The sequence below is a fragment of the Thermobia domestica genome, chromosome 17 (genome assembly GCF_964235325.1).
Source record: "Thermobia domestica chromosome 17, izTheDome1.hap1.1, whole genome shotgun sequence".
Classification (NCBI taxonomy): Eukaryota; Metazoa; Arthropoda; class Insecta; order Zygentoma; family Lepismatidae; genus Thermobia; species Thermobia domestica.
Genome location: NC_137470.1, coordinates 120,820,219 through 120,847,267, shown reverse-complemented (window position 1 = coordinate 120,847,267; position 27,049 = coordinate 120,820,219). Strand labels below are relative to the sequence as shown.

Sequence of the window (27,049 nt, the reverse complement as noted above, 5' to 3'; positions counted from 1 at the left end):
TTTTTATTTTATTATTTACTATTTTTCTCGATTCCTTCTATTATAATTCAATGTCTAAATTAATTTTAAGAAACAACTAAAACATATTATTTCATTTTGAATACATTATCTTCGTTTTTATATATAATATGTATATATATGTTTGTGTGTGTAAGTTCCAGCACTATTCTAGAATCCCAGAAGCAATTGTAACCAAACTTGGTATACATATTACTTACAGTCTGGAAAACAGTATTACGTTGGTAACATCCCGTGGCACAAATCAGGGGAATGAGAGGGGGTGACATAAAAATGATCCAAAATGACCGACAATAGTGTCGAATTCATAGTTTTCGGGGTCGCTGAGATCCATCGTGACATCCCGATGCAGTTCAAGACCATTTTCAACTGCAAATAGTACTCTCGGAGGGCGGGGGGGAGGGGGGCTTAAATGATATGTAAAAATTATCGAAAATTTTTTTGGGTGTCGAATTTACGTCGAATCAATAGTTTCCAGCATTGCTAAATTAACTGATGGCAGTTTCCATACTGCTGAAGACCAACTTCAGCTCTCAGTAGGATGGGGGGGGGGGTTAAATGGTTACATGTAAAAATTATCGAAATTTTTTTGGGTGTCGAATTTACGTCGAATCAATGGTTTTCAGCATTGCTAAGTTAATTAATGGCAGTTTCCATACCGCTGAAGACCAACTTAAGTTCTCAGGAGGGTTACGCTCTCACAGCACTCCCAGTGGTAGTGGGAGGTAGACACATAAAATGATCGAAAGTAACCGATATTAATGTCGAATTCATAGTTTTCGAGGTCGCTTAGATAAATAGTGACAGTCTAGATGACGCTTTAAGTCCAAGTTCAAAGCCCGTTAGCACCCGGAGGGGTGAAATGGTGACATGTAAAAATAACAGAATACAATCGATATTAGTGTCGAATCCATAGTTTTCGGCGTCCTTACGTTGATTGATTACAGTTTCGTGCTCTTTCAAGTCCAAGTTAAGCTCCTAAGAGGTAAGACTTCCTAGCACGCCTAGGGCAAAGTGGTGACTTATAACACTAATCAAAACTGGTTGATATTAATGTTGAATTCATAATTTCCGGTATCGCTAAGATGAATTGTAACACCCAAGTTCAGCCGCTACCAGTACGCCTGGAGGACAAGGGTTAACATGTAAAATATCCAAGAAAGACTGGTATTAATGTCGAATCAATCATTTTCGAGGTCGCTAAGTTAATTAGGGACAGCCCCGATAACGTTTAAGTTCAAGTACGTCTTCCAGTGTGGGTAAAGCTCCCTAGTGTACCTAGGAAGTATGGGAACAAAGAACATGTAAAAATATTTAAAAAAAAAAAATGTCGATATTAGTGTTTAATCCTTCTTTTCTGAGGTTGTTGAGATGAATGGTGACACTTTCGATGAAGTTCACGATCAGCCCCATATAGCAAGGAAAGAAATTATACAAAAAATAAATAAATAAATAAATAAATAAATAAATAAATAAAAATGAAGGTATTCTTGTTTGAGCGCATCACCGGAAAACGGCATTACCGTTTAAACACAAAATTTTGAACATTATTGGTAATTAATTGGAATGGTTTCTTATCGCGTCACTTCGATTAAAATGCGTGTATGTATTCTGAGAGGAGAAAATAAATTCAAAAATTAATGACTAAAATAAAATGTCTCGTGAGTCCTTCAAAGTTCGGGAAATGACACTAGGTAAGTCTGTATCTTTTACGAGGAAAGAAAATTCAATGAACTTTACCTATACAATAACTTACTTGTCTAGCCCAGCAAACTAATCTTTGCTCAACACATTGTCACAATAACGAGCAGTGCATATAGAAACCCAGGTTTAATTTATAGGATAGGACAGAACTTAGATCCGTTGGTTATTCCAACGTTAATACGCTTCAGAATCTTTGAAAATTCCCCTTTTAACCCTTCTAGGATTTCCACTTTTTGAGGTATAGACTTTCAGTCAAACAGTTACTGCTTCCTTACTATCTATCTATGGTTCATACCTATGTTTTTTTCTTTCTTTCTTCAGAATACAGCAACCTTTCCAAAGGTACCTCCCGCTTGTCCGTAATACACACTAGAAACGGGAAAAATGGAGAAAACCGGGAGTTACTTCGAAAAACAAGTTTTTCAAGATTTTGCGCCCCTCTGTTCCAAACCTGGGTGCACGTAGGGATCTGAAAATCACTTCAAAAATACGTAGTTATGTACATAATACGTGTGCAAAATTTCAATCTTATATCTTGAAAACAAAGGACGGAAAATTTTTTTGAAAATCTGAAGGTGATCCATTTATATATATATATATAATAAAAATTTCCTACTACATTACTATTTATCGTAGGATAATGGTTCATACCTCATTCTTTTCAAAATAAAGCTATCTTTCAAAGAATACCACTCGCATGATCATATGCATAAGACACGGGAAATTAGGGAAAATCTGGAAATTTTTCAAAAAAATCCCCTTTTTGGAAAATTTGAGCCCCTCTCGCCCGGGTCAGGGTTGACTTAAAAATTTCAAAATTACCTGAAAAATACTAAGAGGTATACACACTGCGTGTACAAAATTTCAATCTGATGCCTTGATAAATATGGACGGGAGAGTTTTTCAAAACTTGGCCGAAGGTCAAATATATATAGATATATGGATTTATATACATAATAAATAATATAAAAATTCTCTTCAACATTACTATTTGGCCTAGGATCACGCTTTACACGTCATTTTCTTTAGTATAACGCGCCATTTCCAACGGTACCACTAACATGTCCGTATCATACACCTGAACCGGGAATTTTGGGAGAAACCGGAACTTTTTCTGAAAAAATCATCTCTCGGAACATTGCGCCCCTCGGGCCCAGGCCCGGATTCATGTAGATATTAAAAAAAAAAAACAAAAAAAACTGAGAAATACTCAAATGTGCACACAATATGTATGCAAAATATCAAGGTGATATCTTGAAAACTAAGGGCGTGAAAAATTTGTGAAATTTGCCTTATGAAAAAAAAAAAAAGGCAATGTCACGCCCCTCTGGTCCCACTTCGTGCCACCAAATTGACCATCCGGTTCCAAAACGCACCTGGGATGTTCTTTGGTCTATGCTTGACTTGACAAAGAAAAGAAAAAGGGTTCAATACGTGTTGTATGAGTTTCATAAGCGTTTAATACATTACGTTATGGTAACTTTTGTTACCATAAATCCTAAAAGGGTTAAGCGGAGTGTGGGAGAAAATCTTAGTCTATCTCCATATTCAAATCAATGTTGTCTGTCTCATCACCACAGGAACACGGAACGGGATTAACAATTTTAGACTATTTTTTTTAATATAATACTTAAAACTCGAATTGGATTTATATCATTTTGCTTTCACTAAAATCTATATTTTATTGAAGAAAGAGTTTTTTTTTTTTTTTTTAATAATTTTTGCCAAAAGAAGGAATATCTCAAGAGCTCCTCAAGTTAGGAAAAAGAAACAGGATGTACACTCATTTTTAAAAATAAGCGGGCACAACTGCAGCCTATCAGCAAAATTCCGCTTCTAAGGGGGCAAAAGAATCATTTGTATATTTGAATTTCCAACTTTCTATTTACAACATGGCGAACGTACGGAAACGACTGCACCGTTTACAATGAATTTCTGAACATAGTACTTGGGTTGATCTGCGTTTCTATTATTGCAGTTTGATTAAAATGCATACTCAAGGAGAGCGAAGGTAAATATTTCGTACAAAATAACAGCGGTACTTTTTGAAATAATTTTGGAACCTAGCACTTGGTCGAGCTTAATTGTTATCAGTTCACTTCTACCAAAATACGCATCATAAGGAAGGGGTGAGGGGGAGGAAGAGACAGTTTCAGTATACCTTTAAAATATCTTCCATAAACCTATTCTTTCCATGCACAGAAAGGGTATTTCAGCTAGTTTACTGATAGAATAATATCTTTCTCTAGGATTGGAATTATTATTAAATTTCCATAAGTAGAAAACAATTAATTTGATATTTGGTAAAAAAAAAAATAAAATAAAATAAAATAAACAAAAAAATAAATAAATAAAAATCAAGTAATACACAAAGTAATCATAAAACTGGAGCTGTGTGGAAAATGTGAAATCAATGTCCACAGTTGTGATATGGAAGAGAAGGCACACATGGCAGAATATTTGAGACAAAAAGTATTAAGTGGGAAGCATACGGTGTGACACCATTTGCTGGTGACGTACTCTGGAAAATATATCAGCGTTATTGTTTTTTCTTTAAATTTACTTGTTACAAAATTATAGTCAATGTTTGTTTTTTCATAATGTCAGTGTAGAACTACTAAATAAAATTGAAATATGTAGAAAATATGGAATCATAGTCATTAGATCGAAATTTTTGAATGGGAATCCAAGAATGACATACTATTTTTGGTAGCGCGTACTCAAAGCACGGCATTGCTGTAACGATTTTTGTTCTATCTTTAACCATAACCAAATTATGATTATTCCTTTCAGCTAATGATAATTCCATTAAGAATAAAGGTAAGGCAAAAATCGTAGTCAATTTCTTTCTATAAACACGAGCTATTAGAAACGGTACCATATTCTATAATTTCAATTTTAAAAATTCATCTGAAATCCGGTATGTTGGCTTCCAAAACGGCCTCTGAGGTAACTCAGTGACTTTCATGTTTGTCCAACCTCCCATACCATACCAATGGATTTTGGTTTAATATTTTTGAAACTGTTTCTATTTCATTTAGGTGTTTTTAGAATGACAAGGTTGAGTCATAAGTCTCGCAATATTTTGGTACACAACAAATCTGTATTTATTACAGTACAATGAAAGCAAGTTGACATTCAAACTGTAACCCGTCGTGTTGGACTGTTTGCAACCACCTTTCTGCCAGATCCTTGATTTCACGATTTCCTCGATACCACGTCTTTTCCTAAGAACTCACTCAGTGCTGTGTTCACCTCCTGCTGGTTGATGAAGCATCACGATTTCAGAAAGTGCGTCATGGACCGAAAGAGATAGTAATCTGAAGGGGAAAAGTCAGAACTATACCAGGTATGGCGTCAATTTGTAGCCATCAAGTTTCTACACTTTTTGTTACGTTTTTCGACCCGAGTGTATTTTTGTTATCCTGTTGCAGCAGGCCACTCTTTGGAAATGAAATGAAATCTTTGAGTTTTACGTCCCACGGTTATGCCGGTTAGGCTAAAGGAGACGGTGATGATGAGTAATGAATGAAATGGTGGAATGAAGAAAGTGGGAGGAAACGGGAGAACCCCGATAAAACCCACGCACACGGTGTTTGTCCACCACAAAGTTCACTTGGCGGGGGCTGGGATCGAACCCGGGACCCCAAGCACCAGAGGTAAACGCTCTACCACTGAGCCACCGCGGCCCTTGGCCACTCTTTGGGTTCACCACCGGTTTTGATCTTTGTCTTCTGCTCAACCAGTATTTTTGCATAATCGGATTTCAGATAAACATCCATACTTTTCGTCGTATGTGACAATGTATTTCAGGAGAATCACATTACGTGAATTTTGCAGCAGTTGTTGACACACATCTAGTCTCCTCTCCGACTGGGGTGAAGTTAACTCATGTAGCACAAGTGCGATGGTTGATGTTTTTTCCAAGTTACGCACTACAGTGGACTACGACATACCGAGTTGGTTTAAAAATTGTCGTGTGCGGGTGGATAGATTTTCCTCAATGGCTTGTCGCATGACCTCAGAATCTGTTACCGTGGGGCGACCGGACCTTGGTTCATCTTCGACATATTTACAACCTGCACGAAATTTACGGAATCGAGTTGCCGTGTTGTGGTTCACAATATCTTGTCCTTTTGCATGACAAATGTTTTGGGCTGCTGCTGTAATGTTATGCCCGATTTCGAACTCAAAAAGCAACAATGCATGTGTAAGACGTTCTTGAGCACTCATCATCACTACCACTAAAAACTGAGTGAAGATACTGACGGAGAAGCGGTCTCTGTGTTAAATAGTCTGCTTGTCCCACTACCTCTTGGGCCAGTTTGAACTTTTTTTTTTTTATTTACGGTGGATCACGGCGAGTACAAGCGCCTGCTGTTTGGGTTATGAAAACACTTCAGAACTTATTATCCACCATTGCTAGAAGAATCAAAAACTTATCATAATTTTTTATGAATAGTTAGGACACAAATAACTACACTAATGTCTACGAAACGGCAATACCAGAAAAATGTTTTACACTTTATGATACTTATATAAAAATTTTGACATTAGAGTGACTGACACTACCGAAATGCAGACGGTCAAATGCTTGTCTAAACGTGCAAGCGGGGAAATTCAATGTATGTTTCAACTGGTCTTTCACGGCCCAAATCTTGCATTCTGGTATAATAACAATAACTTACACGTCCAGCTCGCCTATGGCCTTCATTTAGGAAAGTATGATTAGTGCAAGACAGAGACGTCTAAACATGTCAATACCGTGCGAATGAGCACGAGATCCATTGAGGTTACTGGGCACGAGAGAGCAAGGTCCACTAAGGAAATTGAACAAAGTGCCTTAACGAGATTAGTGAAAAATGAAAGTTTTACGTCCCACGCTTATGCCGGCTAGGCTAAAGGAGATGGTGATGATGAGAAATGAATGAAATTGTGGAATAAAGAAAGTAGCAGGAAACGAGAGAACCCCGAGAAAACTCATGCACACGTTGTTTGTCCACAACAAAGCTCACTTGCACGAGCTGGAATCGAACCAAGGACCATGCAACAGAGGTGAATGTTCTACCACTGAGCCATCGCGACTCCAAAGAAATTAGTGAACTCGCAAAACACACCCTACACTTCAAAACAATATGATTACTTCACAAGTTTCGTAGAAGGCAACCGTCCATTGGAACCGGATGATGTGCTCTGGTCGTGCGAAGTATTTGAACAGTTAATCATATTACGACCAGAACTTGCAAAGCATAGCCGGTCAATACAAAAGAAGTACATTTTCCTACGCAGAGACATCTCTTAGATACACTTTCTTTCATAAAGGAGTTGCGTGCGTCGGTGGTTTGTTCATGTGTTGTCATGTGATTTATGATATAGAAATAGCTACTACTATCCTACCAAACAATGTGTAGTTTCCTTTAGTAAAGGAAAAAAGCGAGCAGTGAAAAAAGAAAGTGTTGCTCTACATTAGCTGAAATGTTTTGAGATCTACCACATAAAGGAAACAAAGAGTAAGTTTATAGTCTCGTAATTGTGCATGCAACCTTCTAAGCCATAACACTTGTATGATAATTTTTTATGAATTCTATGCTTACAGAGGACATTTAAGTGGTTTAAGATCAGGTAAATTTTACGAAGCTTATCGGAAAACAGACACATATACTAATGCCGATTTATACGTAATCTGGCTTCAGAAATTTATTCAATTCTCTATTGCTGATTAAAGTAATTCTAATCTTCACCTGGAGCTCCCACGTGACTATATGGTTGGAGTACGCGCCTTTGCTGCAGAAGATTCGGGTTCAATCCCTAATGGAAGCTATCTGACACGGATTCCACGTCAAGCTGTACGTCTCATATAGCCTCGGTATTGAAAGAAACATCACATTCTAATCCAGCTAACCAATAATCAAATCTCTCATGTTGATCGGAGAATGGTGAAACAACTGACCTCTGAAACTTGACTATTGGACCCTCTTATGCTCGTCTTTACAACATTAATTACATAGAAATTTCGATTTACAGTGCAGTTTATTTTTAACATAGTTATAGTTAATACGGTATCTAAATAATTATCTTCGTATTTTTACTTTAGTCAATCTATCTGATTTCGCTGGAATTTACGGTTCCTACTATACGTTCAGTGAATTTTTATGGGACGAGAATTCAACTTGAATAAACCTTAAAAACTAAGAGCAAACACTAGGACGTCATTTGGGGGCAAATTTTACCCTAGTTTATATATACCAACAGCATACTAATATATTAATAAAAATCGTGAAGGTCTACTTTTATTGGTAAAGAAACCTTCCTACCGCGTCCCAAAGCAAAGACCTGAAATGACCTGAGGGGTTCTTCAATCATGTGGCTATTGTAAGCTAATCGAACTAGTCGAAGACTCTCGCAACGACTTACTTTATCTTAGACACACTTTCTCAGTTAAGGGCTTATCTGGTTGCAATAATGTAAACAGACTTTGGGGCAGATGGCTGAAATTCAGCTTAAATATAGAACAGACTATGTAGGTTCTATATTCCAAAAGCAAATTGTCCTAAAATGGATAGAACATACTTTAAAAAAATATATGTGAACATTAAAGTTAATGCAAAATCAATGAAAAAAAATTAAGTCGTCCACATATCTCAAAAAACTATAAGGAGATGGCTAATGAAAGCTTATTGCAAAGACATTATAAAAGCTTAAAAATGATGTAAGTTAACTTGTTTAAGTAAAATCAATAATAATGATAAAGTGTGTGCATCTTCTGCGAATTACCCAGAGGTTGCCCTATGCAGAGGTTACGTGCTTAAAATATCTCTCATATGTATTTGGAATGTTCAGACTCGATTTAGCGTGTAACGTGAATTTTGACCTGATCACATGAGATAGTCTGGTGCCTATGGCAAATCGGATTGGACGTTTCATAATGAAGACTATCTCCTATTTATTTATTTTTTAAGCAAATTTTGTGCAGCGATATAACGCAAATTTTTGCTCGTTTGTTCCCCTTGTATTTTTCTATTGAAGTGTCACATTTGTTTTCCTGTAGTGTAGTATACAATTTAAAAAGTGCCTTTACAATACGAAATATGTGTGACACTCATGTTCAATCAGGTTTCAATTATTGATTTTAAAACTTCTATTAAATTGTTTGACTGCAAGAGTAAGTTCTACAGCCCAACGTAGCACTGGTGTCGTTTGAAGTTGCCTAATCACCTTACCAGGGTTTGAAAGTTACACACCTTGTGATGTGTGTCTTCTGAAGTATCTAAATTAAAAATTGGCAACCAAGAAAATACTACAACGAAGAAAGAAGCAAGTACATAATAAGTTTTGATACAGAATTACATATTTTCTGCTCACTTTATTGTAAGCTCCATACTTTTTTTTTTTTTTTTGAAAAACCTAACTTCAGTTTACAAAATTACATCCAGAACGGTCATTTTGAGTATGATATTTTAATACGGTAGTAAAACATATGGGATAGTATACATAGGGTGTTCCGGAAGTAAGCCGACCAACTTCGAATGCATTTTCAGGACCAATATAAGAAAAAAAAGTTGATCTGCGACTTTGCTCGCAAACGCTGGGTTGGGGGAAATTCAAAGTACCCCACCCTATCATCAACTCCACTTCTTGTTCCTCTCAACCATAGGCTGGTGGGTAACATGGACATTTTAAAACTTTTCTCTCCCTTGGGAGAGCTGTTTTATACTTTGATAAGGTCTCTTCATAACTGCATCTAAATATTCTATCCTTGGTCTTCCTCTTCCTGGTTTCCCTTCTGCTTTTCCCTCTATCAACACGGTGATCCAATCAGAGTGCCAAATAAGATGGCCAAGTATGCTGCTTCCACCAGTTGGTGTTTAGCCAAATGAGTTGGCCAGTTTGCCTGTTCAGCCAATGGGTGTGCCAGTTACCCAGTTTGTATAGCCAAATGAGACAAGCGGCCGCCTGCCTGTCGCTTCCACCACTTCATCTAGCACACTATTCACAGCCTGCCAGCAGCTCGGGTTTAGCGTAAAGATGGCCAAAAAGTTCCGGTCCCAGACCTGAATCCGAAAACCCGGTTCCGGAACCGGATCTTCTAGAGCCGAAAGCCGGTTTCAGCCTTCCCTAATCGGAACTGCTACCAGTCAACTTAGGTACCCCGAAAACTACTAATTCAACTCCAATATTGGTCATTTTCAATTTACTTATCTACGAACATAAATTCACACAGCTGCACGCCAGTTTACACTGAAATATCTAAATTATTTTTACATGTCAAAAGTTCATTCCCCAGGGTGCTAATGGGGGCTAAAATTGAACTTAAAAGGCATCTGGAATGTCACTATTTATCTAATCGAGACCGAAATCTATGGATTCGACACCAGTAATATTGTTAGTTTTTTCAATCATTTTTATGTATGACCCTCCCATTCTACCTAGAAATACTAAGGCAATTTTCCCCCACTGCGGGGCTGAACTTAAACGGTATCAGGACTGCCGCCAATCAACTTAGCGACGCTGAAGGCTAATGATTCGACACTAATATCGGTCGTTTTCGATATTTTTACATGTTACCGTTTACCCCTTCCCCCCCCCCCCCCGGGTGATAATGGGGGCCAAAAATGAACTTAAGCAGCATCGGAAGTGTGACTTATCCAAGTGACCCTGAAAACTATGGATTCGACACTAATATCGGCCGTTTTTGATCATTTTATGTCTCATCCTCCTCCTAAGGTGTGTTAGGGGCTCTTTTATCGATAGTTCTCTTTCCCAGAGTGTAAGTAATGTGACTATACGGTTGCCAACTCCAGAAAAGATAAAATTACCGGGACTCGCTCATAATTTCAAAACAGATGAAGAATAATTATATTGAAACATATAATTGAGTATGATAAAAATAAAAGTCTGCAGGTAAAATACCGGCCAGTTGGCAACTCTATGTAAGTATCAAGTTCGGTTAAAATTGCTTCAGGCGTTCCATAGTTATGCTCGTACACACATACATATATATATTATATATAAATTAAATATAGATCCCTTTTAAAATTTTGACTTTTTTAGAACACATTACACTTTCCGCCAGGTAGCTACAGCACCACCTCTAATTATCCTAAAACTATAGTTTGTATCTAATTATCTTTAAAATAGAACAGCCTTTCAAACGGTATCATTTACATTTTCCTATCATATCCCTGAGGCGAGAAATTTAGACAGAAATCGGAAGTTTTTCTTAACCCTTCGGGGATCCCATGGTACAATTTGTACCATACGGGTGTTTCATGGTACATTGCGTTATAACTCTCCTATTGGAGCTTTTTCGTCTTTTTTTTTTTTTTTTTTTTTTTTTTTTCAAGTCCAGAGGCATTGCAGAAGACCTTATGTATGGTTTCACACCTTCCTGCGTCGAGACATAGGAGCTGATGACGTCATAATTCTAAAATATATATTTTCATTTATTAAGCCTATGTTCATTATTTTTTGGCGGGCATATTTTTGCACGTAGAAGATTGAAATTTTGCACAAACATTCAGTCCACCGAGTAGTATTTACCAGATTTCAACGTTAAAACAGGGGGGATCCAGAGGGGCAAATATTTGAAAAAAGGGATATTTTTACCCAAAAAATCCATTTCTTCAGGATTTTCCCGCCTTAGATACATGATGGAGACACGTGAGTCATACCGTCTGAAAGGCAGTTTTATTCTGAAAAGAATGATGGGCGAAACATGACCCTAGGGTAATTAGCGATGCCTCAGGGAATTTTTACAAAATATCCCTCTGTATACGGGAATTTGGTACATTGTCTTTATATATATTTTTTGGCGAGCTTACTTTTGCACCTAGAAGATTGAAATTGTGCGTAAACATTCAGCCTACCTAGTAGTATTTATCAGATTTTTTTTCAGATCTCTGCATTAAAACAGGGGGGGGGGGGTTCCAGAGAGGCTCAAAGTTGAGAAAAGGGATATTTAACCAAAAAATCCCTTTGTTCGGGATTTTCCCGCCTCAGATACATGATGGAGACATGTGAGTCATACCGTCTGAAAGGCAGTTCTATTCTGAAGAGAATGATTGGCGGATTATAGTCATAGGATAATTAGGGATGTGTCAGGGATTTTTTTTTATCAAAATATACTTCTGTATAGGGGAATATGGGACATTGTCGGTATATATATATTTTTGGCGGGGTTATTTTTGCACCTAGAAGATTGAAATTGTGCACAAACATTCAGTCCACCGAGTAGTATTTAACAGATTTTTTTCAGATTTCTGCGTTAAAAAAGGGGGTGGGGTCCAGAGGGCCTAAAAGTTGGAAAAAGAATTTTTAGAAAAAAAAATCCCTTTTTTCGAGAATTTCTCGCCTTAGATACATGATGGAGACATGTGAATGGTACCGCCTGAAAGGCAATTCTATTCTGAAGAGAATGATTGGCGGATTATAGTCCTAGGGTAAATAGAGATGTCTCAGGAAATTTTTTAACTGAGATCATGGTGTTTTGCTGTAATTTTGGGCATTGTGGGAATTGTTGATAAAATTTCTCCCGCCCTTAGTATTCAAAATAGAAACTTGAAATTTTGTACACACATTCAGTATACCAAGTACTATTTATTAGATTTTTTTTTTAGATCTCTACGTTCACACAGGGCCGTTCCAGAGAGTCCCAAATTGGGAGAATTTTTTTCCCTCCGAAATCATTTTTCCCTCTCCTGGTATATGGTATGAGCTTGCAAGTAGCATCATTTGAAAGCCAGCTCCATTTTGAAGAGAATGAGGTATGAACCATGATCCTAGGATAAATAGTGACGATGCAGTAGCTGCTTGACTGAAAGTCTAAAAAATAGTCCAAAAACCCCGGCTCCCGAAAGGGTTAATTATTTCCTTTCCACATTTTGAGCCCCTATGGACTCTTCCTGTGTGAACGTACAGATCTCAAAATCAACATGAAAAATAGTAAGGGAAGTATTAAGTGTGTGTACAAACTTTCAAGCTTTTATCTTGTTTAGTAAGGGCGGAAAAAAAATATTTACCAAAGAGACCCACAATGACCCAGATTACTCTAAAAGAGCTGGATATAATATAAAAATTTCCTAACACATCCCTATTTTTCCTAGGATCATGGTTCGTACATCATTCTCTCCAGAATAGAACAGCCTTTCAAATTGTACCACTCACATGTCTCTATCATGTATCTGACGCGGAAAAATCGAGAAAACTGATTTCTTGTTTTAACCCTTAAGTGTTTTCGGTCGTTCTCGACCGATATTGTAGTGTCTTAAAGATTCGATTAAAAGAGAACTAAGAATGCTATTTAGTTCCGGTTTTTTTTATTTTCCAAGAGAGAGGCATTCAAGAAAGCCTTGGAAGGGTCTATACGCTTCCCAGCGTCAGAACATAGGGGGGTGTGACGTCATCAATTTACTAATTCCCTTTTTTAACTGAAGTCTAACTTCAACATTTTTTGGTGAGCTTCTCTTTAATCCTAGAATCCTAACATTTTCCATAAACAATCAGTGGATCCATTAGTTTTAACGAGAAACGTTTTCGGCTCTCTTCGTCAACACAGAAGGGGGGTTCAGAGGGACAAAAGGGTAAAAAAGGGATATTTTTGACAAAAAATCCCACTTTCGCGATTCTTGCTCCGCTCCGCTACATGATAGGGACATTTGAATTGTACTTTCTGAAAGCCTACTCGATTCTGAAGAGAACGACGTATGAATCGTCATCCGACGATAATTAGGGACGTGTCAGGAAATTTTTGAAGTTTGAATAGTATCCTTGGGAAATTTCGGAAATATTCGCAGAAAAGGAAAATATTTTCCCGCCCTTAGTATTGAAGATAGGAGATTGGTATTTAGCACAAGTAATTAGTACCATAAGTAATATTTTTTAAAGTGGTTTCCAGATCTCTATGTTAACCCAGGGCCGCACCAGAAGGCCCCAAAACGGAAAAAGGGATTTTTCAGCAAAAATCCCTATTTTCCTCAATTTTTCCCTCCTTAAGGACGTCCGAGGGACATGCTGGTGATACCATCTGAAAGGCTAATCCATTCTGAACAAAACGACGTATGAACCATAATTTTACGATTAGGGACGTGTCAAGAAATTTTTGAAATTTATATAGGGTATTCTGGGACATTCTGGGAATATTCGCAGAAGAGGAAAATATTTTTCCTGTTGTTAGTGTTGAAGATAGGAGATTGGTATTTGGCACAAGCAATTAGTACACTACGTAGTATTTTTGAAAGTGATTTCTGGATCTCTATGTTTACCCAGGGCCGCGCCAGAGGGCTCCAAACCGGAAAAAAAGGGAATTTTTCAGCAAAAATTCCTATTTTCCTCAATTTTTCCCTCCTTAAGGACGTCCGAGGGACATGCTGGTAATACCATCTGAAAGGCTAGTTCATTCTAAACAAAACGACGTATGAACCATAATTTTACGATCATTAGGGACGTGTCAGAATTTTTTTTAATTTGTAGGGTGCATTTTAGGGAATTTTTGGGCGTTTTTTTGATGCTCTCTCAACATGGGTAAAAAATTTTCCCGCCCTTACTATTCAAGACAGGAAATTCAAATTTGTCACAAATAATTAGTATACTACATAGTATTTTTCCAAATTTTTGGAGGTTTGTGGGCAGACCCGGTAGAGCCTTAGGGGGCCCCAAACTTTGAAGAAGTTTTTTTTGGCAAAAAAATCCTGATTTTCCCTCAAATAATTCCCTTCTGGTACATTATAGGGACATGTAAGTGGTACCGTTTGAAAGGCTGTTTCATTCTGAGAAAAACGAGGTATGAACCATGATCCTAGGGTAAATAGGGATGACACTGTCGCTGCTTATCTGAGACTCAAGAAAAACGCCGAAAAAGGCAAGAATTTAAAAGGGTTAAAAACCTTTTTTAATAACTTTCCTTCCCTCTGGACCCTCCTGTGTTAACGCAGAGATCTGAAAAAAAATCTGAAAAATAGTAATGGGTGCAAAATTTCAATATTCTAGATGCAAAAGTAAGCCCGCCAAAAAATTATAAAAATAGGCCTAACAATTTTTTTTTAAGTTATGACGTCATCACCTCCTATTTCTCGACGCGTGAAACCAAACGTAAACGTGTTCTACATTGCCTCCATGCTTAAAGAAAAATATCGAAACACAAAATTTTATTGGTCCTTTTTAATCGAATAATGAAGACACTACGCAATATACTAAATATAGTATGTATAATTAAAAAGGGATACACAATTATATATACACTCTTAAATATATAAATATTTTATACCTTTCGGATTTTCACCTGAAGACGCCAATTTCTCTTTGTAGCAAGATCGTAAGCGAAAGAGCATAGAATTGCACTACCAATACATGAAGTAGTTACATCGATTCTAATCAGACGTTGATACTAGCACCATCTATTAGCATCAATACGAAGAATAAGAACAAGTCACTTGCTGACAGAAGAGCAATAATACTTATCAGGTTAAGTCAAATAATTCGTACTGAAATACTTATGTTTTAACTAAATCAGTATAATTTTATAGCTTTATAATGAATATAAACTGCAAATAAGGATTTTTTTTTTTTTAAAAAAAAGGGAAATTTCAAAAGGAATAGTAAAAATAAATATTGTTTCGTTGGATTGATGTTATTTTCATACTGCCTCACCGTAATCCTATATTTCAGTGAGATCTCAAAATGTACATCTAAATTTTAATATTCCTTGAAAAAAAGAAAAGTAAAATTAGGTAATGTAAACTTTGAAATGAATATAGTAAGGTGCCTGTCAAGTTTAGGCACACACATTTTGCAAAATTTACAGGTAAAATTCAATATTCTGCATGGAAAGACAAGTTCTGGTTTATAAGGAACAGGTAAACTTTACAATACACGTTTCAGGTGCGCATTGATAAGTAGGGTATAGTAGACTAAGGTAGGGAAAGCTGGGTGGGGTGGAGTAGAATACGGTAGGTATAAGTAGGGTAGGATAGGGTCGGGTTAGCTTAGTTTTAGAGAAGTTTGGACCTAGCTTGTTAAAGTTAACAGTGTCTAATTTTTCGTCTGTGCATAAGGATACCAACTGGAGCAAGCACTGTAAAGTTAAGCTTAAGAATAAATTCCTGCGAGTGCCAGAACTAAATATTAAGTAATGCAGCAGTATTTTAGGTTTACAAGTATTGGGTTACTAGTGTAATACAATTACAAGTGCTTTAGGATTACTGAAATGATTGGAGTAAGTATATGCAAGTGAAATATGACTGCATTAGATACTATTTTTCATCCGCAGGTAATTTCGGTACAGTGTAAAAAATCTATACACTGTATACAGTACACAAGATCAAATTATATTAACAAGTGTAACGTTACTAGTGTGATACCGTTACAAGTTCAATCGGAACTATGACATTCCGAAAACCCACGTATTTTTGTACCCTCGCTTATGTGTATACCCATGGCCGCTGACGCGTCTGATACCTTCAAGCGCACACCAGCGCCAGTGCTTAAGCCCACCAGCTTTGCCCTGCCCCGACTGTTAGAATTCTTGCTTTTTAGTAGTTGTATAGCACATGTTGATTTGTGTTTTCTGCGCACGGTTTTTTATAGCATACGCCTGGCCGTTGCATTTATACGCAAATCGAGAAAGAAATGTAATTTAACCTATGCTAAGTGAGATAATGACATGTTATCTTGCGCAAATCTTTTAGAGGACAACAGAAAAGTAATTTTTCAACCACTGTTTCGAGTGATTTGCCTAAACTTTACCTGCACGGGAGAAAATAAAAACATAATACAGTGAAATTTGCCCCAGGTAAATGTGAACTCGATGTTAGAATGTATTGAAGATAATCCGTACGACCATCATCTGCTTTTTCATTCATTACTGCCTTTGGTAAATAAAGTAATTTATTTCTCAGTCTCTCCTTTAGCCTAACCGGCATAATCGTGGGACGTAAAGCGCAAAGATTTCATTTCATTTTTATTTCTCAGTGAGCAACGATAATTTAATGTAATTAGAAGATAATTTAAACATATTTTTCGCAGTGACAGAATTGTTGACATACCAAACTTTGAAGCAATTGAATGTTTATCGGTTCAGTTGAAACAGTCCTTGGAACTTAGATAAGTAAATACGTATTATAGTGTTGTTATTTAGATTATTGTATGTTAATTTGTGCTTAATTTGTATACATTAAGAACTTAACCATTAAATAAACTGGTGACATATATTGTGTACTTTTTGTGGAACGTGTAATTTGTATATTTAAGTGTAGAAATCTGACACTAAATTTGACATCGGCATTAGTGCTGCATCGCCGGATCACACGAAAAATCGAAAAAGAAAGAAGTTCCAAAATATGCTAAATTTGGTTTAAAAAAATGAACTAAATTAGTTTAGCTAGGTTAGCTTAGGTTAGACCTTTTAAAAAGAGACGTTTTAACTTTCAGGAAATCATAAAAAGTTGTATTATTTAACTTCTCCCTCAAATCACTTGGCAGTGACTGTGGGTTAAGTACCGGTTCCGGAGCAGTCGATGGGGGCTACAAGACTTGCATTCCTCTGTACAGATTCACTTTAGGACGACTTCAGTGTATGTACGCGATAAGATCTATCGTGTAAAAGACTAACCAACTTGTGCTAACTGGCCACTAAAAAGCACGAATGCTATCTAACAAAGAGAGGCCAAGAGAGCAGCAGGGGGGCCCGAGTGGAAGCGACGGTGAGTATTATACATAAAAGAGGATAGCGCAAAACAGTATATGGCATAAAACACTTATCTTATGTGTGGATTTGGGGAGATGCTAAATGCCATCCGAGAAGGTACCAAAACGTACAAAAATAGCTTATATTAGGTTAGGTTAGACCTTCAAAACAGAGGCGTGTAAACTTTTCCAGTTTCGAGTAAAATATCGTGTAGAAATATATGCACCATTTCCACTATGCCTTTCCCACGACTAAATCGTAACAAGTGTACCTCTTTGTCAAATAGTCCCTTCCGCTTTCACATACAGTACGGCTTACAACATAAAAAACTAACTTCAACTGTTCCCCTCACCTGACTCTCACTCACTCTTCCTCACAAACCAAAATAAATTCTCCAATTAACCCGGTAAATTTGTTAAAATTGGTCCCGCGATACAACACTTTGCTCCTAAATTTGTAATTTGATTTATTTACAGTTTACGAATAAAGGAGAGTTTCGTTCTTGGTCAATCACTACTTAAGCAGCATAGCGTACAGTTTCACTAGATGTCGTTCACTTTATAAAATTATTTTATTTCATTTCTCTTGCTTCATATAATATCCTAAAATATTCCATGGAGATTTTATCTTGGTGCAAGCCAAATAATTACGCATAAATTAAAAATACGCATTAAAACAATTACTGATCCGAAAAACACGCGCCTACCTGAACTAGGTTTCACTATAAGCAAGAATTGTATATATTGTCGTTCAAGACAGGATAAAGCTGAGGGTTCAGTGCTGGGGTGCGTATGTAGGGAGCAAGCACGAAGCGTCGGTGGTTATATGCGTAAACGATGTTCTCAAAAACCACAGTCGTTACTCATATTGGAACTTAAATGTCGCTTACTCTTTCTCTCCTTTGTTCACTTTGCGCAATCCCGAAAAAAATATCATCTATTAAGCTCATTTCCCAATATTAGTGTTATGCGTTTTCTTCCCATTTCTACGCTTGACAGGTCTTTCAGTAGGTAATATCCAAAACAAAATGTGTGGAAAAGTTTGACTAAAATTACGGAAAGTTTTGCAACTCCACTGTAATAATGTCGATTGACGTGCAATGTGCTCGCACTTCGATCTTGGTTGTATGTTGTATTTTAACGCTTTTTTCGCAGTGTTTAGACTTACAGAAAACAACTTTCATAAGAGAAACAAATTACACTCGTCCTTCAGTTGTTTAAAGAATGTCTGAAAATCCGGGGAAGCTGATCGGTTGGAAAGTCCTGATTTTAATGCTTAATCTACTGTATTACAGTGCAATTTAAGGGTATAGTGTAGTGGTCTTTACACTAGCAGATTCGATGTTGCTCGATTAAAAATACTGTACTACATTATTCTTCTTTCATAAGTAACTAAGTCTATTAGCTATGGAACCCGGAGGTTCAATAAGGTGTTCACAAAAGCTATTTAGTGACTTGTGTTCTTGGCCAACTGAATCCAGTTTCTACTCTGTATTCCTATTTATGCGAGATCCATCCTAATATTGTCTTCCCATCTGCGCCTGTCTTTCTAATGGACGTTTTCCGATTGAATTTCCAATTAAAACTTTGAAAGCGTTCCTACCTTCTTTCATTATGGCTACATGGCCTACCCATCTGGGGGCGCGGACAAAATCCAAGCGGATAAAATCCAAGGAACAGTATCATGTTCACAGCTGTGATATGTTCCCGTGAACACCCTAATTAAATTGTATATTTGTTTCTTTCTTCAATTGTCATGCATTCTAAAGTTTTATCTGTAATTCTTCAATTTATTGAAATAACATTTCATTTACTTTTAAAGAACTGAAAATCGAATAAAACATGTAAGATTGTCACAGTAAGAGTGCAGATGAGCTTTAATTACTTATCACATCCATATGAAAGTATGTAAAAATATTATGTGTGTACAAATACATTATAAAAGTATGTATTTTCTTCTCAATATATATACAGTATAATACATTTAAGACCTCAGCATATTACTGTGAGACCAATCATTGGAGTATTTTAATTCAATTCTTATGAGGTGGCATACAGAAGTCTTGATTTGTTTGTTGGTAGTGTTTTATGTATATTTCGAAACAAATAATTATGAAATATGAAGTGTGTATTTTTAATAATGTAATAATGTGTGTGAATTAATGTAAAAGTGTTATCTAGAAAATGGAAATGTGAAAATGTGTCTAGACAAACTAAATGAAAATATATATATTATTGGTTATTTTAACAATTGTAACTGAAGTAGATACTTTGAGGGTAGAGAAGTATTTTTTATATCTAAATTATATCTTTTTAATTTTATTTTTACTTTAATTCTCAATAAATATAATAGAATTAAGTAAGTAGTGTACTCTTTTTAAGATTGGGCTGCTTTGCTGTTATTTGTTATCTCTGATATTAGCCAGTGCTTTCATTTTCTGGTTAATTTATGTGAGTATACTCTTTTTAGTCAAAATATTTCTGATCACCCTAAATTGGATTCACCTGGGCATGTCCTAGCAGTGACCAGACTATTTTATGAGTAATTAAAGCTCATCTGCACTCTTACTGTGTCAATCTTACATATTTTATTGGATTTTCAGTTCTTTAAATGTAAATGAAATATTATTTCAATAAATTGAAGAATTACAGATAAAACTTTAGAATGAATTACAATTGAAGAAAGAAACAAACACACAATTTAATTAGGGTGTTCACAGGCACATACCACAGCTACGCACATGATACTGCTCCTTGGATTTTGTCCGCCTTACCAGAATTTAGCTTGGATTTTGTCCGCTTGAATTTTGTCCTCTTGGATTTTGTCCTGCACTCACCCATCTGAGCCTCCTACATTTAATGATCCTAACGATGTCGAAGTTTCCATCATTCCGCATTCCTGTTCCTTTTGGTCGCAACCATACAGCACAACAGGCATGATTATCGTTTTAAGTTTCAAATTTATATATTTTTTGTTTTCTACACCTTATTGAAAGTGTATGACATTTGTAAATATCAAATTATGTGGAATCCGCAAAGAGAGTGTTTACTGATAATTTGTTTGATGGGGTTACTTTTACTTTGAGGAACTTCAACCCTGAATGGAAGTCCAACAGGAAACATTGCTTCGGTGTAAAGTTATCAGAAGTTTAACCATTCTTTTCAATACTGAGGTCGTAAGTGAAGGTTTTCCCAGCTTAAAATGGTATCTGAATCTATCAATTTCAACGAGCTCTATCCTCAAACAGTTATTATCCCCTCGATCTTATTCCACATCACTTTGTATCTATCAACCAGATGTACCTATAACGAATGTAAAGAAGCTGAGGTCATCCTTCAGGACCTGATGCAGTGTACTTTCGATGACAACAGATACTAAACCAGGTTTGCACTAGAAATTTCAGAATATTTTTCACCATTTGCACCATGGACTTAGCAATCAGACCACTAGCCTCACTAGATGCGCCCTCGCAATCTCGATTTTAATCCCTTAACTGTGCAATTACGTAGTAGGAGTCGAACCAGAAAATGAGCATTTCTCGCCTTTAAAAAAAAAAAACCTTTCTTTTTACACCATTTTACTCCGAATACAAGTTGCCCGATCATATGGAAAAGTCAAAAAACTGTAAAAAATTCAACTAAAGTTTCCAGGACTTAAAATATGCATTAGCGTCTTTAGACGGGTTAAGGTACAAACTGTAACATATCTTGCAACGTCTTAAGATGGGTTAACTACTTAAGGGGTTAATATTTAGTGCACCGTACTTGACTGCAGTCCTCTGTTCTATATTGAAAACACGATTGAGTAATTGCCGCGTTGTTCTATGATGGGCAATTTCCTCTTACCGAAAATAGTAATAATAATTGAAGAGACTGAGAACTTCGTTGCCACACTATGTATGACAGAAGAATCAGAATTGCTACTAACGTTTATAATCAGTTCGTTATGCTCTAGATAGGGTTTCAATCTGTTTCCTAAAATATATCACTTAATATAAGGAAACTCGAGACAACATTTTTTATTTTAATAAATCTCTAACTTTTGTCAAAACAGAAGCCCTAAATGTTCATTGCTACAATTTAACATAATGAAATTATTTTTAACAATAGATCTCCCACATTTGCATTTTGCTTAACACAAATGTAGTTTTCATTTTGGAGATTGGAGTCACATGTGAATTCTATACTGGAATAAATGTATTTTCTATTTTAAATTGTCAACAGGAGATTATCGAAGACTGTATTTTATTAATAAAATACTACCCTTTAGGCACATTGAATTATCCTCTTTTGTAGCTTGTCTTAGGTGAGCGTAATTGTCGTTTCGTTTCCTAGTTTCAGGCACAAAACTTTTGACGTTAACAGAGCGCCATGAGACAATCGGACATCTACTGGGATTAGACTTAAAACTTACTGAGCTACATTTCAGAAATTTTGAAATAACAGCGACGAGAACCGTATGCTGATTATCAATTCTTTTATAAAAGCTATATTTATTCCTAATTCTCATTTTATCACCCCACTTCTAGTCCCTCTATTCCATTTTTCATACATTTGGTGTGTAAGATCTCTGGTTCGATTGCAGCTCGCGCCAAGTACACTTTGTAGTGGTAAAACATCGTGTGCGCCGATTTTTTCCATTTCCTTCACTTTCTCAATACCATCATTTCATTTATTATCATCATAAAGGTTTCATTTACCCTTAGTGTATAATCATTGGATGTTAAACTGAAATAAAATAGTATACTCACTTGAACCATTGACTATTTTCACTGTATGTAGAACGCAAACGGTATATTACCTAGGTATATGTGGAGAATTTTCAGAATGCTGTAGAATAAAATATAATTTTAAAATCAATTTACATGAACGAAAAATTATATTGCTGAACAAAATATTCCTGGCAGTAATGATTTCAGGAGTTGGCCCTTAAGGGAGGGGGGGTCATTACCACGGAGCATTTCTTTGATTATTGTCAACCTGAGTTGAGTAATTTTGAGTTTAACGTCCCCTTCAGCAGCAAGGCTATATGAGACGTGACCTATTGATTAACGTGGAATCCCAACCACATGAGCTCCCGCCGGGAATTGAGCCCGGGTCTCCCACGTCAAGGGCGTGTACGCTCAACGCTGAGCCATAAAGGAGCTCTAGTGTCAACCTGAGTTGCCAATGTTTCCACAGTACTACTTTCCGGCCCCGTTTATTTGAATTTTTCCCAGGTGAAAATCTGAAAACCGCTGATTTCTGGGTATTGGCATTTTTAGGTCCTGTTTCACAGCAAAGTACTATCCTTGTAGCACTAACGTATAAATGATGAAACTTAAGTTCTTCTTTGTTCAACTGCATCTAAGTTACAATTTAAACTTAACATAATTATATTACGAGTACAAGTATTTACAAAAGAATTTTACTGTTATTACCGTTTTTAAATGTATTCCAAATGGCGTGAAACAAGTTAGTACATTTCCGGTTTTGTATCAGCCTGCACCGTAAGCTGAGTAACCAACACATATATACATAAATTGCTACAGCTATGACTTTTTTTTTTTTTTTTTTTTTTTTTTTGTTAGCGTAACTTATATCCATACTAACAAACAGGGTTAGTATCAACGCTATCAAACTAAGTTAAAGTTGTAAGAGCTATGACAACTCATTCTTCAGTCGGGAAAAGAATGAACAATTAAGAACGCTGAAATAGACAATTAGCCAATCAACGTGTTCGAAATAACCTCAGATACACTCAAGATGAGTGCTATGTAAGAACTCATATAATTTGCATTTACTTTTGGTCTAGCGTCTATAACTGCCACCTGACGGCAATCGATGTAACTGCTCGACGGATTCGTAGAGCAATGCTAATGGTTCAAAGTTAACCTGCGACGTTGGCATGCAGTGAAATTTCTGGTTCTCCAAAGCAAGTAAAAGTGGCCCCGAAGGGTATATCATTTCGCTTTATTTTGACCTGCAGAATAGTGGTCTGTGGTTTATGGGCACCATTTTTAAAACAACCGATAAATTGTATATACATCACTAGGTTTAAAGCAGAAAACCTATAGATAGGAGTATTAACTTTCTCCTCGAATTTTAATGACCTCTACAAATATGATTTCCTTCAGCCTATACTCGCATACAATAAGTTTAAAGTAGATCCTAAAACATGTTACTAAATGAAGTTTGTGCATAAATTGTAAATAATAAATTCATGGAAACATAACCTAACAATTACACTTTTGTAATTGAACATTAATAGCTCGACAAACAATTCACTGGACCCACTGCATGCGCGATTTGAAAATTTTCTTTCCTATCGAATGATTGATTTTCTTCGGTTCTTTAAGTAGTAATTCTTTAATTTTTTAGTAGTAATGATTTAATTGTGGAGAAGTTACTTTTTTTTTTTTTTAATTCTTGGGAAGTCTCTGATTCTCGAGAAGCAATTCTATAGTTCTAGAAAAGTAATTATTTGATTATTGAGAAGTATTTAAATTTTGGGGATTTTTTTAATGCAGTGACTAAATGATTTGTTACATACGAAAAACCCTACCATTCAAACTAGAATCAGAATCACTACTTTGTTTTTGTCCGTGGCAAGAACGGAAGTTGAAATCAAACCCAAAACGAAGCACATTAGCCATTTATCCATGAAGGGACAATATAATATTTCAAGTTAGCGAAAATGTTCAAAATGTTATAAATTCAACTGATCAAAAGCTAAGACACTAATTTAACCTATATTGTTTTTTTTCTTCTTTTTTTTAACGGTACTCACCTGTTCCTACCTGCTTCATTCCACACACACACAAATATTCAAGCGACAGATAGTGACATGCAACAGAGAAAGAGAAAACGGACGCCCTTCTACTGCAAAGTGCGACGTAGGCCAACCCTATAAAGTCATTTTATAATTGTAACCGGAAAGAAAAATATACTAAAAAATAAGTTAAATAGCAAAAAATCAGTTCTAAATTCCAATTCTGTTACGTAAAATTAGAAAATAAAAGAATTAATTGTGTTTTCCTTTTCTTTGTTGCATGATCTATATTGGTAACAAGAAATACATGTTTCAGAAATGAACAACATGAAGTACTGTGGATCACAATTAGTCCAATATATTTTTAGCAGTCTAACTTCCTAATAATATTCTTCGGGAAATTGTATGGGGATTGTAACACCACGATATACTAATATTATACTGAACACGTAGTAACGAATGGGTAAATTGTTGGATAATCTCCGTAACTTCTCGACGTTCCCTCATAGCTTTATGGACAGTATACGCACTACGTTTCCTGGTGAGATCTTACGTGCTTCATTAAGCTGTAGGTCTACGTCTAACGTAGCTTCGGTGCTGAAAGACTAATTCCTGACTTCCCACTACAATTCCGTAAAACCATATATATATATATATATATATATATATATATATATATATATATATATATATATATATATATTTCAGTTAACTGTTCCTTTTTAGTGTAACAGCACTTCCAATTGGGCATGTTTCAATTTATGTTGTCACCTACTTAACATTAGATTTAACTTTGACAGAAATTTGTCTGTTTAAGGGTGCCTGCCTCATGGTTAGACTCTTATAAGGTAAAGGAAAATGAAATATTTCAGTTTTATGCCCCACGGTTATGCCGTATAAGCTAAAGGAGATGAATGATTAAGGAAGTGAATGATCATGGAAAAAGCGGTAAAATGAGATGTGGGAAGAAACGGGAGTACCCCAAGAAAACACACGATATTGTCCACCACAAACTTACTTGGCCACAGATAGAATCTGGGACCCCACGCACCAAAGGTACGCGTTCTACCACTGAGTCATCGTGCCCCTAACGGAGACAGTGATGATGAGAATGATTGAAATGATAGAATGAACAAAGTGGAAGGAAAGGGGAAACCCCAAGAAAACCCACGCACCACACAAGCCCACTTGACGCGAGGTGGGATCGTATCAAAGACCACACTTACCAGAGGTGCATAAGGTAAAGGAAAGGGATAAAACTGGAAATGAATGATTATGGCGAAATTAGTGAAAAACTCAGAGAAAATAAAGTTTGAAGGTCCCAGCAAACCAACCAGAGTCCACGCTGAGATTGTACTGTTTGTACAGAGCATGGCTGATACAAGTATGAAGGTTGTCGGATAACATGACGCCAACGCTACGTATATGGATCAAATTATGTGTCCGCCGCACCAGGACGACGTGTTCTGAGTGACTCACAGTGGTCGCATAATAGAGCTGCGAAAGATAAAAGGAAAATCATAACTGTGCAATGAATACGCGCGTACTATATAGAACTTTAGTTCGAAAGTCAACTTGCAAGAGACCTTTAAGGAAGCTAAGAAGCTGAAAAGCATAACATGGGAGACTTTAGCTTCTGCAGCAGATTGGTAGTTCTGAAATTGAACGTCTCTTTTCAGCACAGAGGCTATGTGAGATATACATTTACAGCTTAACGTGAGTTTCAAACCAGATGAAGTCTCACAAGAAATCAAACCCGGTTATCCTTCACCAAAGATGGGATCATTATACATTTACTCTTTAAAAATTTTGAAGGCGAATTAAAAGTATATATTACATTTTAGGGAGGTATCACTTTTGATTCCGTTGTGTGCTTTTTCTTTTAATAAAATAGAAGTAAATTTGAAAGCCAAAGCGGATAACATCACATAAACGCGGTATCATCTTTAAAATGAAATAATATGAAATGTTTCAGTTTAACGTCCCACGTTTATGCCCTTTAGGCTAAGGGAGATAAATGATTAAGGCAAGTGAATGATGAAGGTGGAATGAGAATTTGGGAGGAATCCGGAGCACCTCGAGAAAACCAGGGACTTCACGCACTACCACTGCGTCATCATGCCCCCAGTACCACTTTTAAAGATTCTTCAGTTCTGTAGATGCTTGGTGAAGAAAATAACTTACGTACAGAATTACTTCAATTTTGTAAGTAACTAACCCTATGGCCTAAGAATATCGAAGGAACATCGATGCTGAAACAAGATTTCATCACTGTACCAACCAATCCAAATGTAATAGTTCTTATTGACTTTCCTATGCTCTAGCTAGGGATGTGGATCGGTTCGAATCGGGTCGTCCCGATGGTTTTCGATAATTTCAATTGGTTTGGTTTATATCTGAGTCGTCGGCTTGACTTATTCTTATGAGCCGTCAGACCATGTAACTTTCCGTGTGCGCATTTTAATGAGTTGAAGGCACTATTTGTGCCATTCGTAGTAACGTCAAAGGAACAGAGTTCTGCGTATGATGCTTCGTCTTCTTTCCGGGTGTAAATCGTCTCGAGTCGTGAGTCGGCAATCGGCAGTTTAAGCCGAATTTGGATAGACCTGGATCAGCTGGAAGGGACTAACCCGTTGGCAGCTCTAGATTTAACATTATATTATCATATTATGGTTTTAGCAATAAGAATGTCAGAAATTTAAAACAAGATGAAGGAAAACTACAACGATAATGATTTATTTTATTTATTGTGAAAAGCAATCATGACACTATGTCTTGCTCTGCTTTGATAGGTGAAATGGATTGTTCTGAACATATTGCACGAAAACAGGACGTCCATACCAAGTGATCTCTTCCCCGTGGATTACTTAAAATGGGGTTACTTTTAAGGTTCAGGTA

At 36.4% G+C, this 27,049-nt stretch overlaps 1 protein-coding gene across 19 annotated transcripts in view; it reads right to left on the bottom strand.

Annotated features, from left to right (window-relative positions):
* LOC145674313 (uncharacterized) overlaps positions 1-27,049 on the bottom strand; it is a 192,517-nt gene that overhangs the window by 85,655 nt on the left and 79,813 nt on the right. The window contains exon 7 of one of the 19 annotated variants that reach the window (XM_081744188.1): positions 22,155-22,230. The exons of the other annotated variants lie outside the window; for them this stretch is intronic. Coding sequence (XP_081600314.1) covers positions 22,170-22,230 — 61 coding nt within the window. The 3' untranslated portion in view covers positions 22,155-22,169. Of the gene's footprint in view, positions 1-22,154; positions 22,231-27,049 lie in introns of those variants that run through there. 19 annotated transcript variants of the gene reach the window in all.